The following is a 19,888-nucleotide window of genomic DNA, read 5'->3' on the forward strand; positions in this document are numbered from 1 at the left end:
CACATACCAGGGCCTGACAACAGAATTAAGTGTAAAATATAATTTGAACAAAAAAAAATACAGAAAAGTAATTAGAATGAGACTAAATTGTGAAGGCAGTAAAACACTATTAATGAACATTTATGTTAGGAACAATAAGCTGTTTGGAGCTCACAGACATAAAAACAATAAGCACTATCTGTTGCTGTAAAAAATTACCCTATTTACAAAGAGATCTAAGAATAAAATTCAAATACAATTTGAACAAAATGAGTATGCAAGGAATAGCAACAGACTTATCTGATAAGGACACATACATGAACATAAATGGGAACTACTATTTCTAACTGAGGAACATCTTTCTCAGCACTTTCCATTAGATTTGTTTTCACACTTTGTTGCATTTTTAGCTTTTCTCAACCCACTTTGTCCTTTCTCTTATTTTCTTTTGAGGATTTCTTAGTTATCCTTTTATCTGCTACTTTTTCACTGTACTTTCTATGTGCATTTCTGAAGCTTTATATTACCTGCTTTGTGACAGCTACAGATCCAACACCCCCAGCGACCTTTACCACATCTTGTATGGTATGAACGTCTATGGGAGACTTTACACAGAGTTCTGGCTATAATGAAGCTCTCAGAGAGACACATTTCAAGACTAGTATTGTCACAGAGGAGACTTCAAGCAAATTTGATAACAGGGTGTATAAACGGACAAGGAAAAAAATTCCTGGATTTTTCTCGGATTTCCCAGTTAAAAATACACTTCTCCTGGTGAAAATAGACTTCTTACATGTTAAGTCACGGTATACTTTTCCTCAGAACTGTAAGACTTATCAATCCATTGAATGGTAACGATTTTATACACTGGCATAGAATTTTCTGGCACTTTAGAAAATGACACTCAGGGGGGAAAAAAGAAAAACACATTCTTGAAAGATCTTTAATGTGCAGCAGCATGTATGCTGCACATTTTCATATTACTAAAGTATAAACTTGAATTCCACCAAACACAGCATGTCATTTTCCGAAGCTTCCAAATCAAGATTGTGATGTGTTTTTGTATGCCAATCATGTGATCTCGCCAGCCGATGACAGTGGATATTCAGATCATAGGACATGCGATGTGGTCAGCCAATAACAACATTACTGTTATGGAGCGTGAAAAGTTAATGGTTTAAATTAATATACATAGTGTTGCTAGAAGATAAGCAAAGCTTTCACACATAATATTGGTCTCTAAGATTAATAAGCTGAAAGAGAAGCTAAGCTTTCACATATAATGTTATCTTTTTTGCATGTGTTACACTTTGAGATAAATCATGCAAATGTGCCAGTAAAATTTTTAATAACGACATAAATGTTTTTATCTTCTGGACTTGAAATTCTTCTAAATGGTCATCCTCAAAGAGTTGATTTTTAAATAAGAGTCAAACGCTCTGTGATTTATGAAATTCATCGTACATTCTTGCACATAGTTCATCTTGCGTAAAAGGAAACTTACTTTGAAAGTAATGCTTTTCAAACCATCATTCGCAATATTTTCCAGCGACCTATTAGAAATAGGTTCGTTTCAGCAGTTGCCAGGCGTCACCAAGCATGCGCAGCTACGGTGACACAGGAAGCCTGTATGTTCGTAAGTGTAAAATATTAAAAGATCTTACATGATGTCATAAAAGAAACAAGACATCAGAGGATACTCCATGAGCATTGGAATTTTGTGAACCATACTAAAATGCATAATTTGGCTTAAAGTGTATATTCGTATGTTCAGATTCAGATATAGATTTTCTTTATTATGGCATAATGCCACACGTGCTAGAAGATGAAAACGTACACTTGAAATGCAGTCAACAGTTGAAACTAGCAAATAGTGTGGACTTAAACACTTAGTTTCAAGTAAATTGACTGCCTCAGTGGAAAAGATTAATAAAAGCCAAATTTCTTTAGCAAACCGACAAAAATAACTTCATTGTTCTGCAAAGTGATTAATGCTTGACTGTCAGAAAGGTGGAAATAAAATAAAATTTGAAACTAATAACATATTTTAGCCTTCAAATTATGTGAATGTATTTTAATTCACTTGATAGCTCCTGGCCACAGAAATACATTTTGTTTTCATATGACATGAGAACTGTAAAGAAAGAGGAACCACAAAAATTACTAAATGTAAACATGGGTCACGTGGAGACTACTTTTCAAAAATATGCTCATTTTGTGGCACACATCTTTCTGTCTGATACATAAAAAATGTGTGTTCGAAGAAATGTAAGACATTATTTGGTCTTTAAGTGTGTCATGGTGCAATGCCGTGCCTCTTCACAGAGCATTCTTCTACCACTCATCACTGTATTTCGTTCTGCCATCAAACTATATTCAGGACAGTGGAAATTAAAGTGTCCTGTGGTGCCTCTCCTGCTCCCAGTCAGCCGGTTTGACATCCTGCCCTTCTTCTCTCTCTCTCTCTCTCTCTCTCTCTCTTTTTTTTTTTAAAAAGAAGAATGCTATTAATACCAGATGGGATTATTTGTAACCGGGAGAACAAGAACTCTTCAAAAAATTTGCACTCTTTATTGTGTATTAGCTTATAACTTGCTGTTTTGTGTCACATAAAATTAAATATAGGATATATAAAACCAGTGACAACAAGAGACAAGCAAGACAATACACATTTCTTCAATTCTTAAGTCCTAGCATTGTTCTCTCTCTAATCTTGCTACAGCTTTACATGATCTTTCCTTTCTGCAAAAGAACCTATTACTTCATCAAAGTTCATCAAACGTTTTGTTACATGAAAAAACAAAATGTCATAGTCTAATACTGAAAAAGCTGTTAATACAAATAATACTGGTGTGGTTTCTTGATCTGATTGTGTGTATTTTGTCACTGTCTACTAGATAAAACTAAAGAGGCCTGTCTAATATTGCAGTAATTGTTAAAAACACCAAATAAATGAGACTGTTCTGCCACAAATGGTTGTTTTTATAACACGACAGAATATAATTCACGAAGTACCAATATCAAATGCCTTTTAGGCCTACTACAAGCAAAAATATTTACGTTAGGAAATAGTTTCACATTTCATTCATACACTCCATGTTCTCAAGCATGAGATCAAACAGTAGTACTAGGAAATTTTTATATAAATTTGGAACTGTCATACTCTTCCATAATTTGTGTGATGACCCCGTTTCTTCTCCTTTCTCATTCTAACAAACAATCTTGTCATCATTATTTTATATAATCCATTATGGAGTCGAGGTAGCAGTTGTCGTTATACTGATTATCACTGCTAGCATTCAACCGCGATTCTTATACATATTTTAACAACGCGTTTCAAGAGACAATGCTCTCATCATCAGGTTGTAAAATCTATGTCATGAATTAAACGGACTAAAAAGACCAAATATCATCACCAATAGTGGGGAAGTCCATAGAGTAAAACAGAATTAAAAGTATATTGGACTGTGAGTCCTCGTCTTACATTGAATATTCGGTAGCTATGGGACGGCCATTGACTTGTGTCAACAACTTCAATGTAAGACGAGGACTCACAGTCCAATATACTTTTAATTCTGTTTTACTCTATGGACTTCCCCACTATTGGTGATGATATTTGGTCTTTTTAGTCCGTTTAATTCATGACATAGATTTTACAACCTGATGATGAGAGCATTGTCTCTTGAAACGCGTTGTTAAAATATGTATAAGAATCGCGGTTGAATGCTAGCAGTGATAATCATTGTCATCATTAATTCTGTAACTATTTCTGCCAGTGTCAAAATTTATTCTCCATTTATCTTCAGTAACACTGCCACAATCACTGATTTACTTACCCCTCGTTTATTTTCCTGTTAGGTGTTACTATGTTTTCGTACAGTGCATTTTCTGTGCTATTCTCAGAATAGAACTTAAGCGGCTACTAGCTGGGTACTGTACAACTGGCCCTTACTAATGTAGCGGTCTGGCCAAAACTTTTCTGTCAACATTTCATTTCCTTGGATACACCGAGAAGATAATACATAACCTTTCTTACCTGTTGTTCCTGTTAGTCATTTATTTCCACTCTGGTAGTCTGAACCTATAGATTTTGCTAGTAATTATAACAACACTGATCATTTGCAAACCTAGTCAACCACATAAACAGACAGTGACTGGCATTCACCCATTCGGCTTTATTCTGCTCAGCTCGTATAGCAGGAAAGTTTGTTTCTAGATGCAACACCCTGGCAGAGACATCATGTACAATATGCATACAGTCAAAACACAACTTATGATTCATTCAGAAATGAACTTAGAATGTGTTCAAAAATCAGCAGGGTGCATTTCAAAATCATATGAATAATCTGTAGATGAATTTGGCAGCCCCCCCCCCCTGCCCCCCCCCTCCCCGCCTGAAAGTGCTGCCCAGAGCAGATACCCCAGTTTGTGCCCTCTCCCAGCATGAACCTGGCAGTTTTGGCGCCCGGTAAAATTTTGCCAAGTAGCATCTGGCTGCTTGCTGCTACTAATTATACAGCTACAGCTGCACTTCTGTAGCCAGAAGCAGGAGAAGGTACTACTGATACACGACTCAAGGGTGCATGCACATGAGCCCCCTCACAACTGCTCAACCAAATCTAATGTAAACAGTTGTGACGTCACACTCATCGGTGGCAATTTGTTTTTATGAATCATTGCATAGTCTTCCTAAAGCCTTTCACACATTTTGCTGTTGAGTGTTGGCAGATACTTGTATGAGCACTGTGTTTTGTTGTTGTATATGGTGCATTTTCTTTGAAACTTAAGTTTTATTTTTTTCTTTTATTTTCTTTTTTTTCTCTCCCTCCATGTTTTATTGCTGCAGTATTATTCTGCAGTAGTGGGATACAGTAACATCCTTTGTTAGAGTATTGGTTCTTACCAGTCAAAATTACAAATATTTAACTGAAAACTAAAACAATGAAAAATTCCTGGAATTCTAAAAAATTCCCGCGTTTCTCCCGAATGAAAAAATTCTCAGGTTTTTCCCAGATCTCCCAGTTGTCCTGGGTTGTATACACCCTGGATAAATTTCTTCACATTTTTATGTCCACTCTTGACCCCAATGGTCATCATCCTGAATCGACTGATGTGTATATGATTCCCATCAAATTCTTTGAGGATTTCCTTTACTAACTGATCTCTACTAGATTTAGGGACTCGAGAGCTGTGGTGTGAGCTTCATACCACCAAATTGATTTAAGATAGTGAGAGGTATCAGTGCTATACCTTAGCTGTCTCTTCTCATGGTTGGTGTTAACTGCCACTTCTGAGTCTAAACATGGAATTGTAAAAAGAATGTGCCAGGGGAAATTTATTCAGAATTTTGAATATCAGACACTTCAAAAATGTAAAGCACTCATTCTGGAATGCCAAGATATCTTATTCTGATATTCAAACTAGCACAGAGTTTTTTTGGTTCTGTATCTGATGTCCACTTTCTGGGGCTGCAACCCCATGTAGTCATTCAGATCTATTTTGAAACTAGTCTGTTTTATCAACCTCTAGTTTCACATATTTTCTCATTAATTCTCTGACCACAGATTGGAGGGAAGTTTATAGGAAAGAAGCCAAGAAGCATCTGACTGAAATTTAGACAGAAATGACTCAACCTGAGTAGCCACAGTCTCAAGGAAGGTGATATGAGCTATCAGCATCTTATCCCTCAAAGGCTCTCATGCTACTTGGTAGATATGACTCTAAGGAATTCCAGTAGTGACCTTAGGTTTCGGTTTTATCTCCTTCTGTTCCTTCTTTACCCTTTGTGCTCTCTTCACACATCTTAAAAAAGGCCTTAATATTTGCTGAGCCCAGAGTTACACGATTTCATTTTCCACCCATCAAACAACACAAAATTTCTGCAGGAAAACAGAGGTGCTTGTCATACTGCTGAAATTAGCTTGGTAGGAGGGAACATTTTTAGACAGATTCTGTAACGATCTCGGAAACTAAACAAGGTCAAACCAACAATAGTACAATCAGTCTTAAAATCACCATGCACTGTATGTTAGCCATATGACCCAAAGTACAAAAGCACTGGATCCTCTGGATTACCCTTGACTTTGAGCGTGCTTTTCATTTCTCTTAGGAATGCTTTATTAACATTAAAGCAATCATGGGCACCTGAAAAACCTTGCTTTTCAGATTTACTTTAAACTGGGATGCACCTACCTCAAATCCTTCAACTAAATCTTTTACAGTACTTTTTCCTCAAAAACACTGAAGGGAGTTACCTGCTCAAAATCTGGCCCAATGTGCAGTCCTAGAAACATACAAACAGATCAAACTCAGTCACTATAATGTCATAGGCAGTAACAATATCTTGTAGTTGTTTAGCGAAAAACGGCTGCAGTCTGAACACAATACTGTAATTTAGTTTTGAATCTGCATTTTGGAGGTAGTGGTACTGTCTGGGAACACATCCGATTAGAGATTAACAAGGCTGCCAATGTCCAGAGAATATCTGTGACACATAGCAGCCAACAGACACAAATGGATCTCTGGCTTTGTCACAGCATCCCTCGGCAAATAATCTTGCATTGTCGGTGCTTGATGCAATTGTCTCGGGGTGTGGACCACACTACAATTGGATGATGCACCCCCCACCTGTGCCACAGCAGACTAAATATACACAGAGGCTGTTTAGAAATACTTCTTTTCTTAACTGAAATTGGTAATTTTATTTTGCAGTGCACTTACCAAATCAGGAGCACCATCAAGATTATCCTCTCCTTTGTCAGTGTGGCTATCAGCAGAGTGTATCCAGAGTTAACAGGTGGCATTGTAGGGGCTATGTCTGATGCAACAGTATTGGAGCAATGGCTATTTGGGTTGTTTAGCATTCAAATAGACATTGTAACCTTCGTAGTAGCCTCGAGCCCACCATGCTTCTTTCAGTTGCACGATTAGACAATGCCTGCTTGCCTGTATTGCTGAGCAATAAATTCATTTTACAGGTCATGAACCAAATACTGAATTTATCAGATGTGTGCTCTACAACCCACCAAAATTTTGGATCCTCTGTCCAGCGAAGGTCGAGCGCAACCTTCCAGTTCATCAAGTAAGCCGTAAGTCAACATGTGCATTTGACAAATGGTTCAAATGGCTCTGAGCACTATGGGACTCAACATCTTAGGTCATAAGTCCCCTAGAACTTAGAACTACTTAAACCTAACTAACCTAAGGACAGCACACACACCCATGCCCGAGGCAAGATTCGAACCTGCGACCGTAGCATGCATTTGACATGATCTCACCTAAACAACATGGTAAGTGTGGCCAAATGTTCACAAAGACAGAAAGCCACTAAAAAATCTCATGAACTGCACACACCCTTTCTTATGAACAACTTCTGTCCCATCCTCTCACCTACATATCTCCTTGGCCGAGTCCGAAGGAAGGCAATAAATACTTCCATGCATGCATGTAACTGAAAGTAGGTCACATCATTACGACCCACAGCAACACCAGAAAAGTTAGCCAGTATGGATAGAAATGATGCAAAGAATCACCTCACTGCCCATGCCGCAGCCACCTATGCCCACAGTCCCCACTCACCTTCTGGCCATCTGTGTTGCGCTGTTCTTGTTGCAGGCTTTAGCTCAATATTAAGCAAGCCAACAAACTCATTCCAGAAAACTCAATAACTGATGTTAGTGTTCTAGCTATACTAATTTATGCCTACCACTAAAGATGATCTTTAATCAATCTTATTCATACAATGCAATCAGATCTAAGGCTGTTGGAATGTAAAACAGTAATTTTTTGCTATATATCCAAAGCAATTGACTGGATGCAAATCTGTTATGCCCTATCATCCCTACTTCAAAATAAATGGATTCGAAAAAGGCCACATACTGCCCTAAAAGCACACATCTTTGTGATCACATCATCTTATCAAGCAAAATTTGAACTGATATAAATGTTAACCACAATAAACTCTTCACTGCTCCTTGCTGGTCACATCACATCACAAACTCTCAAAATTATGGCACAACAACAAACCACAGTAGCATGGCCAGGCTGGAGCCGATGATGAATGGTGAGCATAGAACTGCAGAAGGCAAATGAATACCTCTGCCCAAAATCAAATCAGGTACCATGGTCTTTCCAAGGTTATTAGACAAGATACAAAAATTCCCCAAGTTTCACTTGGTTTCCACAATGCTGGGCACCCTTATGCTGAATGATCCATCACTGCCAGTATGCAGAGCTTGTTAATAGGCAGTGTCTCTTGGATTCAACATCAGGTTGTGAAAGTAGGGATGATTAAAGCAATGGCATATTTATAGAATTAGGGTATATAGGTTCAGCTAAAAACCACTGAGCAATAACAAGAAAATCAAAATAACTAGGGTTTATAGAATGAAATTTTCACTCTACAGCGGAGTGTGCACTGATATGAAACTTCCTGGTAGATTAAAACTGTGTGCCAGACTGAGACTCGAACTCGGGACCTTTGCCTTTCATGGGCAAGTGCTCTACCAACTGAGCTACCCAAGCACGACTCACACCCCATCCTCACAGCTTTACCTCTACCAGTACCTCGTCTCCTACCTTCCAAACTTTACAGAAGCTCTCCTGCGAACCTTGCAGAACTAGCACTCCTGAAAGAAAGGATATTGCGGAGACATGGCTTAGCCACAGCCTGGGGGATGTTTCTAGAATGAAAGGCATAGGTCCCGAGTTCGAGTCTCGTCCGGCACACAGTTTTAATCTGCCAGGAAGTTTCAATAACTAGGGCTGATTGTTTATATGTGCTGTCTCTATGTAAATAATCAGAAAATAATACTCTCATAGAGAAACAGCAGAAAGGAGCAAATGGATAAAGTACAGAAAGAAAGGGAAAGTAAAACGATTAATGGTGGGTATGTAAACAAGCGAGTACAGAGATCCATTGGAGAAATATGGGACATGTTGCAATGGAAATTACATCAGTATAGTGAGTATGGGGTACAGGGAGGAGTAAAGAAGAAACTATTAAAAGCATTTGTTCACTGACAGCTCAGTAGAAACTCAGATTTACCTCCAAGCTGAAGTTCTGCTGTTGCTTGAGCCATCTCCCATTCATTGCTCACAAAACACTGATACATCCCATGGTCTTCCTTCTGGAGTGGCTTAACAGATAATTTCTCAGGTGATGAAGTTATCTCAAACCTTGAGTCAGGCACAATAGGTTTCCCATTCCTATACCAAGAAACTCTTGTTATGGGATATCCACCAGGAATGCACATGAATGATGCTTCCTTTCCTACATCCACAACTTGTGACTGTGGCTGCACATGTGCTGAGAGAGGAGCTGGAAAGAAAAGAAAAATTTTAACAACAAATCCACATCAACATTACGCTGTTGTTACATAATAAGTTCAAATACACCTGAATCTTAATTTTCATTTTAAATGACAGCACATAAATAGTTCAGTTTGCAATAATTCTTATACAAGTGATTCAAATACTTTTCCATTTTTAATATTACCTGTCACTGTAAGTGTTACTTGCACAGTTTCTTCACCTGCTGAGTTGTTTACCCAACATAAATATTTTCCCTGGTCCTCAAGACGTATTTTGCTGATTCGCATTAAACCTGCAGCTAGCACACTCACACGATCACCAACAGCCATAGGTTGTAGCTGATCATTATCTTCTCTAAACCACCTGTTAACAGACATCAAATACCACTTCAAAACACAGTCACAGCTGTTAAGCATTTCATTTCTGCATTTCATTTTCAAACGAAAAATGAAGAATTTTGGTCTGACATTCACCAGTCCCCCATCTCTATCTTCACCAATACAACATATTTTAAAAGAAACAAACAATAGTTCTCAGTCTAATGCTGTCATTGATCATGAAGAAAGAGTGGACATTTGTCTGCATGACAAACAATGGAAGGTAATGAGATAATAGCAAAAAATGGTTCAAATGGCTCTGAGCACTATGGGACTCAACTGCTGTGGTCATAAGTCCCCTAGAACTTAGAACTACTTAAACCTAACTAACCTAAGGACAGCACACAACACCCAGCCATCACGAGGCAGAGAAAATCCCTGACCCCGCCGGGAATCGAACCCGGGAACCCGGGCGTGGGAAGCGAGAACGCTACCGCACGACCACGAGATGTGGGCAGATAATAGCATCAAGCCACTTGTTTTCATTTATCAGTTTTTATTAACTTCTTTTCAACTACTTTCAGAAGTTCCACGATACACTGTGGATTGGTAAAATAGTAGTAAAAGCTTTTTACCTCCTCTGTAATTGCTTCCAGAAGTTTCACGATACACAGTGAGAAGAGAAATTAATGACAAAAGTATATGTATTTTGGAGCAACAATAGTTGAAAGAAATACGTGTACTTCGAACAAGAAAGAACCAATGAAAAAGTTGTAATTAACTGAAAAATTAAAATTAAAAAAGGAAGAGAGAGTATAATGTACTAAGAGTTGTGGAAGGTCTAACAGAAAAAGATGAATCACAAAATAGGAGAAACTTCTTGGTTCTCAAAGGAGACGAAATAATGACCACCAAATGAGTAAAGATGACCATTCATTTGAAGGAGAGCTAAACCACGTGCAGATGAGGCTGGATGCATGTTGTATACAGTTTTGTGGTGAAGGGGTTACAGCAGAATAATGTAGAAGGAGAGAAGGAGGTTCTTCAGAAAACAGTGTTGATAAGGGTCCATAGCTTTGTAAAACTATATCAAGTAGGGGTGTAGAGAACTAAGAAGTCATCGTGGGTGGGCCAAGGAATAGGTTGGGAAGAGAAGCAGTAGGTAATAGGCAGCTGTTTTAGTATTATACTGATCCATAAATAATGTAGTATACAAGTTTTGTATGGTATTGGACAAGCAAATAAGTGATATTATTGATCGAGCCAGATATGATATGGTGTCAAATGTGGTATCGATTACTGTCTCAATCGAGCAGCATATAATCAGGTGATAACATAATCATAAAAAAATATAATACTGTGTACCAGTTTTAACAACAACTGAGCAAGAGAATTAATGCATTTTATGTGTAATTATATCACAATTACTTCATTTTTACAGCATGCATTTGCATATATTTTACAATTTAAAACTTCAGGTTGCAAGATATTGAATTACCTGCAAAATTAAGGAATGGAAAGTCCATGTTGAAATATCAGCAATATTATGAAAGTTTTGATTGCCAAGTTACAGACAGGCACAATGAAAAGACTGTTACACATTGAACTTTTGGCCAAAGATTTCTTCACAAATGAAAAACACACACACACACACACACATGCAAGCAAACACACCTCATGCACACGTGACTGCTATCCGTGGCCATCCCGGTCAGAATGTGACTATGTAAAATGGAAGCAGCAATCTGGAGAGGGGAGGAAGGAGAAGGGGGAGGGATAGCAGGATACGAGTGGGGGAGAGACATGAGTAATGCTTGGACGGAGCATGCAGGGACTAGATGATGGCAGGATAAGGCTGCCAGGTACAGTGTCAGGATGCTGTGGGGGAGTAAGGGAGAGGGGAGGGGAAAAGAAGAGGAGCAGAGAGGGGCAAAAAGACTCTTAGGTTCATTGGCTGAGAGCGGTACACAATGTGGTTGAGGGATGTGATTTGGAAGGAGGTGATAGGACAGAAAGAATGGGAGAATGTGGGAACAGCAGGCTGCCCTAGGCTGAAGCAGCTAGGGTGATTCTGGGAGTCGATAATGTGTCCTAAGGATAACTCCAGTCTACACAATTCAGAGAAGCTGGTGATAAAGGGAAGAATCCAGATGGCCTGGGTTGCGAAGTGGCCATCGACATCAAGCATGTTATGTTCAACTGCATGTTGTGTCACAGGGTGGTCCACTTTCCTCTTGGCCACAATATGTTGGTTTCCTCCAGCCCTACACCAAAATTTAACCATTTTTGACTTGTCAAATACCTACTCTCCTTCTCCCAATCCCTGCAATGGTAACACTTCTCCTGGTCCCTGCAATGGAGACACTTCTTTACCACCAATCTCTCCAACACAAGCCAACCCAATCCCAACACTGAGCTCTGCCTCTCCCAGTTTATAGCACCATCCAACTGTGATCCTCCTACCTAACCAATCCCTCGTCACCTTCCATGAATTCCTTACCTCATATCTGGCCTCAGTATCCTTCTCCAGGTCTCTTCCTAAGGACACCAATATTTCAGCAAAAGAAAGAAGAGCCATACACAGCCTCAAAACAGATACTGATCTGAGTCATAGAGACTATTTGGTGGAAGGCCTCTGCCAATTACCGTATTTATGCGAATCTAGTGTGCTCTATTTTTTTACCATACAAAGTCCTCAAAATTGGGGTGCACGTAAGATTCGATGGCGTGTTAGATTAGAGTACAAACTTGAATCGTTTACAGGTATTTCTTACCATATGTGATCTGAAGTAGCAGAACATTTATTAAACTGTAGCAAGAAAATGTAGGTATGGTATCTGTGAATTAAAGAAAAGAAGACGTAAATCGGGTAAGAGACTACTGAGTTAAAAAGGCTGTTATATTTCCAGTTCTGTTAGCAGGCATTAGGACCAAATCCATTACCGCGATGAGAAGATTATTATTTATTTATTTTTTTTTTTTAAGGTACTGTCCCATACATTACAATGCACTGTTGTACTTCTTAACGTCGTTTCATTATTGTTGGCCTACTACAATACTTCACATTGTGTTTGCATTAGGTAGTCACGAAATGGAAGGCAAGCAGAGAAGAATATTGTATGTAGCTACTTTCAAGCGTAAAGTAATTCTTTATGCTGAAAATATGATAACAGAAGGGCAGGAAGAGTGTTCAATGTAGCCGAGATTAACATTTGCTTATGGAAGAAACAGAAATGGAATTATTTGTAACTACCACTACTAGAAAGCAATTCTCTGGACCTTGCAAAGAAAGTCATCCTGATGTTGCAGTAAATGTTTTGGAACTTGTCTGAGAAAGGAGAAAGAATGGGCAATCTGCGACTAGTTACACCATAATAAAAAAAGCAAAAGGGTGGCTGCAGCTCTTAATATACCGAAGCAAGAGTTTAAGGCTAGCCGGGGATGGGTTTATCACTTACCTCTGCGACACTGTACAACAATATTCCAAAAGCTTCCACAGGATTTTGAGAAGAAACTTCAAGAATTTCAGCAGTATGTTATCACACTTTGGAAAGAGAAGAATTTTTTGATGGGCCAAACAAGCAACGCTGATGAGACTCTAATTTGGTTTGATATGCCACGTAATTACACCATTGACAAGTAGGGTACAAAAGAAGTTACCATCAAAACATCTGGGTGTGGAAAACAGCATGCAACATAACGCTGGAAATCACAGCTGATGGGAACAAACTTCCTCCTTTTTTAATCTTCAAGTGAAAAACAAGCCACAAGACTCCAAAAAATGAAATGCTGTTCCCTGATGATGCCATTGTTCGGAATCAAGAGAAGGGATGGATGACTGAAACTTTGATGCTTGATTGGTTCCGAAACATATGGGAACTCCATGCTGATGGGCTTTCCAACTAACCATCAATGATTTGTCTTGATGCATTTCATGGACATCTCATTGACAATGTAAAAAAGAAGATCCACAGCCTACCCAGTGACCTTGTTATTCCTGGAGGAATGACTTCTGCATTATAATCTCTGGGCATTGGTATAAATAAATCTTTCAAAGGTTATGTTTAGGAACAGTACAAAAAATGGTTTTGCGAACCAAATCGTGAATTGACTCTGACAGGAAAAATTAAACGTGCTGCACCCTACATTATTGCGCACTAGGTTTCGGCTCCCTGGAAATGCATCGAAGCACCAATGATCGTAAAATCATTCAAGAAATGTAGGATGGCAGTGAAAATGATGTGTTCTGGGACGACAGCGAGGATGGCAGGGAAGGAGTAAATGAATCTATTTCTGATGTAGACTCTTCCAAGGATTCCAGTAATGACGATATTAGTGAATAATGATGAGTAACACCCGTAATTTACAGTATTTTTCTTCATATGTCATGTAGTTAATCAAGTTAGGCGTTCTTTTTAACTAATGAAAATGTCACTTAACTTAAAAATAAATTATTGTTGTTTTTCATAGTTTATGTATACATTCACTACTGTTTGAAATAAAGTTAGCATTTAAAATAAATTTCAACAATACAAAACACTCTACCAGCGATGTGGCAAAATTACTTTTTCTTATTAATTTAATTTTTAAAACTGGGTGTGCATTACATCCGACGGTGCATCAGATTCATGTAAATACAGTATCTGACTCCTCCACCTACAAATTCTGCCATAGTGATTCCATCCCAGAAGTCCAACATAGCCAAAAAGCACCACTTAAAGCTTAAGCCTTTCCCACAACCACTTCGCTGAATCCATTTCCCTCCTCTCTTGTAGCACCCCACACAATCATCTTCTCCTTGCTCCCCAAAATTCATAAACCCAACAATCCTGCGTGCACCACTGTAGCTGGTTTATGTGCTCCCACTGAAAGAATTTTAGCCCTCACTGACTAACCTCTCCAAACAACTGCCCAAAATCTAGCCTCCCACATCAAAGATACTAGCCACTTCCTTCACCAACACCCCAGCCCTCCTAAAGTGGTGTTCCATTCTCCACCTGACCTCCACAACATCTTAGTCCGTCCCTATGCCACTCCCAGTCCCACCTGTATCCAGAGGGATCTTGTCCCTCTGAAAGATCCAGGTGGAAGACCTACCCAATCCATCCACCCAGCACTGCCTATTCCAGTCATGTTGCAGACTTATCCTTTCCCATCAGAGGCAAGGCCATCTGTAAAAGCAACCACATCATACATCAGGTTTTCTGCAATCATTGCTCGGTTACCTATTACCTCCTGGATCTGTACTCATCACTGTTGATGCCACTTTCCTTGACACCAACATCCCTCATGCCCATGCTGCTATGGAACACTACCTCTTGAAACATTATTCAGACTCCAAACCCACAACCTCATTCCTCATACACCTTACTAACTTCATCCTAACAAACAACTACTTCTTCTTTGAAGAGCAGGTACACAAACAAATCTGCAGCACATCAATGGGCACCCACACAGCAGCCTCCTGTGCCAACATGTTTAAGGGCCATCCATATGAAACCTTCCTAGAGTCCCAAAACAACAAACCCATGGCCTGGTTAAGGTTCACTGATAATATCTTCATGATCTGGAATCCACGTCCTTAAAACATTTTCTACCATTCACTTCACCTGGTCATCCTCAACACAGTGTGCCACCTTCCTGGATGTTGACCTTCTCCTCTCTGATGACTCTGTCCACACTTCTGTCCACATGAAACCCACCAACAGTACATGCATTTCATCAGCTGCCATCTCTTCCACACCAAAAAATCTCTCCCTTGCAGCCTGGCCACCGAGGGATGGCATATCTGCAGTGTCAAGAACTGCCTTGCCCAGTATGCTGAAGATCTCACAAAGGCCTTCACAGAGAGGCACTATCCCCTAAACCTGATCCACAAACAGATTTCCCATGTCATATTCCCAAACACCACCAGTCCTCCCACCAACCCAGGAACCAGCTGCAAAGGAGTGCCCCATTCATAGTACTGTCTGGGAATGGAACAATTGAACCGCATTCTTCGTCAGGTCCTTGATTATCTATCATCATCTCCACATGACCTCCACAACATCCTAGTCCATCCCTATGCCACTCCCAGTCCCACCTGTATCCACAGGGATCTTATCCCTCTAAAAGATCCAGGTGGAAGACCAACCCAATCCACCCGCCCAGCACTGCCTATTCCAGTCATGTTGCAGACTTATCCTTTCCCATCAGAGGCAAGGCCATCTGTAAAAGCAACCACATCATACATCAGGTTTTCTGCAATGATTGCTCAGTTTTTTATATTGATACGATTACCAACTAGCTGTCCACCAGGATGAATAGCCACTGCTGAACTGTGGGCAAGAGCAAGGTTGACCATCTTGCAGCACAAGTTGCTTAACAATAAATGCTTGATTTCAATGGCTGTTTCACAACCCAGACCAGCTGTATCCTCTCCCCTACCACCAGATTTTTCGAAATGTATAGACGGAAGTCATCCTTACAACACAATCTCCACTCCTAAAACCACCCTGGTCTCAACCTATGGTAACCTACTTTTCCCACACCCTCCATTCAACAGTTTCTGTCCCTGCGTCCTTCCACCACCTCCCAGTTCACATCTCTTCACTCTCATTGTCCACCGCTCACTTCCAATGCACTCACCAGTCTTTTCCCCCTCTTTGCTCCTCTTCTTTTTTTCTTCCCATCACCCCCTCTCGCTCCCCCATTGTCCTGATGCTGCACATCTGACAGCCTTGTCCTGCCACAATATAATCCCTGGATACTCCACCAGGCAGGGCTCAATTCTCTTCTCCCAGCCATCTCATGCTATCCCTCCTCTTCCCCACCCCACTCCAGAGTGCTGATTCCATTTGACACAGTTGCTTTGTGGCCAAAGTGGCTGGATATTACAGTTATATGTGCATGAGGTGTACTTGCTTGAATGTTTGTGTGTTTCTTGTGTATTTAAACACGTCTTATCGTTTTTGCCTGCCTGTGACTCAGCATGTCATCTTTATGGTGATTAGCAATCCATCCTTTCATAATATTGTTGAATTACCTGCAAAAGAATTTTTTAGAAGCTATTAATTGAGAGAGACTTTAAATTTTACATTTTTGTAATTTGAATCTATGATAATTCATTATCCAGTTACTTTGTTCCTTTTTGTTGAGTTAGTTTTGTCTCAGTGTTGCATATCTGTGCTGAATGTTTAAATACTGCCTTTTGTTATATTATGGGAATAGACATTTAAATTAATAAATGAAAGGTTTTCCCAGAAAAAAATGTTCTCTACACATCAGTTCATACTAACTTGAGTGAAGAGAACTTGCTGGACTTCTAAGCAGTCAGTTGTCTTTTACAGCCATTTTTGATATGTCCATATACCTGCCACTTGAATCATTTTACAAGATTCAACTTGTAACTTTGCAATAGGACACAGCTTTCTTTTCAAGGTGTGGTTTCTTTGAACACAGTGATAAGGCTTTCAGAAATTTTTTTCAGTGTTTATGACTTTCATAAATTAGTTTTATGCTGTACAGTATTTGACTTTTTGATATTTAATTGTTAGGAAATATTTTCTGAAGGTATTTTAGCATTGTACTTGATAGGGATATAAAAGCTGAAATCTAGATGGTACAAAAGATAAATATAGTAATAGAATAGTGGTTTACTCTTTTAAACAGTATTTCGTGACTGTGGCTCAATATCATCGAAAACTCGAAACATCAAGGAATAATCAGTTTGGTTATGGACAGAAGTGTGTGTGTGTGTGTGTGTGTGTGTGTGTGTGTGTGTGTGTGTGTGGTGGTGGTGGTGGTGGTGGTGGGGGGGGGGGGGGGGGGGGGGAAACTGTAAAGCTCTGAGCACAGTAAGCAAGTCCAAACTGATGTAGACTGCAGTAGTTATTTAGTTATTCTTTCACAGGATAGACTTGTGTAGATAGCTACATTAAACCAATCTTCAGACTGGAGGGAACAACAAGAACTGCAACAAAAACTGTTGTGTTCTATAATAGTAAAACTTACTCAGTGGCCATCTCCTTGTTCTTCCTTACTTCCTTAAACTGTTTATACAATGCACAGTTCATAACCAACATTAATAAGATCTTTTTTGTGCTTATATCCAATTTTTTTAATGTCAGAGTTTTGGAGTCGAAATCAATTGGAGAATCTCTGAGCATAGTAAAAAGGAAAATTATGCTCTATTTCTTATAGAATGGCTTCTTTTTGGACACAAAAATAGAAGAATCAGCTTCACTCATTATATATGCCAGAAATGTTAGTGGCAACTGTCTTGGTTTTCCTTTTTGCTTCATCTATTGTTATCATTTCTTTCAGGAAAGTCATTGTTAAAGGGTAACTCATGTACCACCTATCATAAGTTACATGTCTGCTCTTCTCTTTCCATAGATGGAATAAACAATGTGTATTATCAATTAGTATAATGACCTAATAAGATGAAGTATGAACGAATAATATTCACTTAGATCAGTCCATAGTATGGCTGTCCACATTTCCTGGAAGATGAGCCACGAGTTATTTTACTTTAGGCCAATATGGCTACAGCACTTTTACACACAACCATAAGTTACAATTTGAACAACAATAGAATGATTATGACAGTTCTATTGTAGGGGAAGGAGGGGAAGGTTGATCAACATTCGTGATACTGATGGAGACTACACTCAAATGGACCAAGTTGCTGGGATTTTCACAACTACAGAAACTGAACGTAGATGATATAACATATTGTAGCACGAGATATACTTTACATCTATATTCTCCAAACTAGTGTTAAGTGCATGACAGAGTATACTCCTCACTGTACCACATATTATGGCTTCTACCCATTCCATTTGTGTATAGAGCATGGCTTTATGCACGCAATAATTATTCCATTTTGGTCTTCAAAGGCACTACAGGAATGATTGGTAGAAGATTTTAGTATATTCCCGGATTCCTCACTTCATACTGCTTATAGAAACTAAGTAACCAAGCCTTCATGGGATAGCTGGGGTCTATCTTCAAGTGTGTGTCAGTTTAGGTTTTTCAGTATCTCTGTGATGTTTTTCCATTGACAAACTAACCTGAGATCATCCCTGACTGTCATTCTTTGTATTCATTGAAGATCCTGCATCAGACCAGCTTGGGATGAGTCCCAGAAACTTGAGCAATATTCTAAGAGTTAGAAGAAAGTTTTGTAGGCCTTACCATTTGCAGAAAACTGACTGAATATTCCCAGTAGGCAGTATCCTACCAATGAACTGTAGTTTGCGGCCTGTTTGCCTATGACTAAGCTATGTGTTCATTCCATTTCATTTCGCTATTAACAGTTATTCCCTCATACTAGTATGTGCTAAGTGATCCCAGTTGTGATGCATTGATAATTTAGTTATAGGATGCTACATTTTTGCTTTTTGTGAACTGTACAAGTTCGCAATTCTCAACACGCAAGTTGACACTCTTTGCACTACTTTGAAATTCTTTTCAGAACTGAGTGAATACTTGCATGTCTTTAGGTTATGGTGATTGACACACTGAATAAATGTAAAATAAACTATTCTGTACAGTAGCAGAACAAATATTGGACACTATTGTAAGCAAAGTACATATTTTGCTCCAGGATACCTGCATTTCTTATTTAATTCGTTTTACAATTTTGGACATTCTCTGAACAATGATGTTATACTTGTCTGAAAGCAAGAAATTGCTGACCATTATATTTTTGGTATCAAAATCTATTTGATGTGACCCAGAGGCATTACATTCTAATCATGTACATTGTTGCTGGCTGAATAAACTACTAATAACAAATTACTTAGAAATGAGCTACTGAAGGTAAAGATATATCTAACCACCCAACATACATCCCTGAACAAAACCATTTTCAAGATGACATTTTCACTCTTTAATAGAGGTTATGCAACAAAAACTTGTTTGCTAGATTGAAGTGGAAGCTCAGAGGTCTGCCTTTTGTGGGCAATACATTACTAACTGCAGTAATTAGCCTGCCTCTTGGACCTATCAAAGTTCCTGCTTGCCTCTATCTGCTTCCCACAACTTTCAAAATCCATCAAGGCTCTTCTATAATGCTGTTTGACTGTAACTTCTGTATGTAAGGATACAATAAAGTTAGAGAAATCAGAGAAGCCACTCAGATGGCGCATTTTTACCCTTTAGCTATACTGTGATGATACTTGAGAGCTAAAACTGTGTGCCTGATTGGTACCTGAACCTGAACACTGTTATGACCCTTCTCACAGGTCGCTAGTTCCATTTGGATTGATCTGTCAGGGAAGGAAGTGCACGACTCA

The 19,888-nt window shown here is 39.1% G+C and overlaps 1 protein-coding gene across 1 annotated transcript in view; it reads right to left on the reverse strand.

The window, feature by feature from the left end:
- The window catches only part of LOC126263571 (Down syndrome cell adhesion molecule-like protein Dscam2), a 371,182-nt gene that overhangs the window by 241,912 nt on the left and 109,382 nt on the right, over positions 1-19,888 (reverse strand). The window contains exons 6-7 of the mRNA XM_049960663.1: positions 9,476-9,654; positions 9,026-9,298 (exon numbers count right to left, since the gene is read on the reverse strand). Of these exons, the coding sequence (XP_049816620.1) occupies positions 9,026-9,298; positions 9,476-9,654 (452 nt within the window). The remainder of the gene's footprint in view (positions 1-9,025; positions 9,299-9,475; positions 9,655-19,888) is intronic.

Source organism: Schistocerca nitens, chromosome 6, assembly GCF_023898315.1.
Source record: "Schistocerca nitens isolate TAMUIC-IGC-003100 chromosome 6, iqSchNite1.1, whole genome shotgun sequence".
In the NCBI taxonomy this organism is placed as follows: domain Eukaryota; kingdom Metazoa; phylum Arthropoda; class Insecta; order Orthoptera; family Acrididae; genus Schistocerca; species Schistocerca nitens.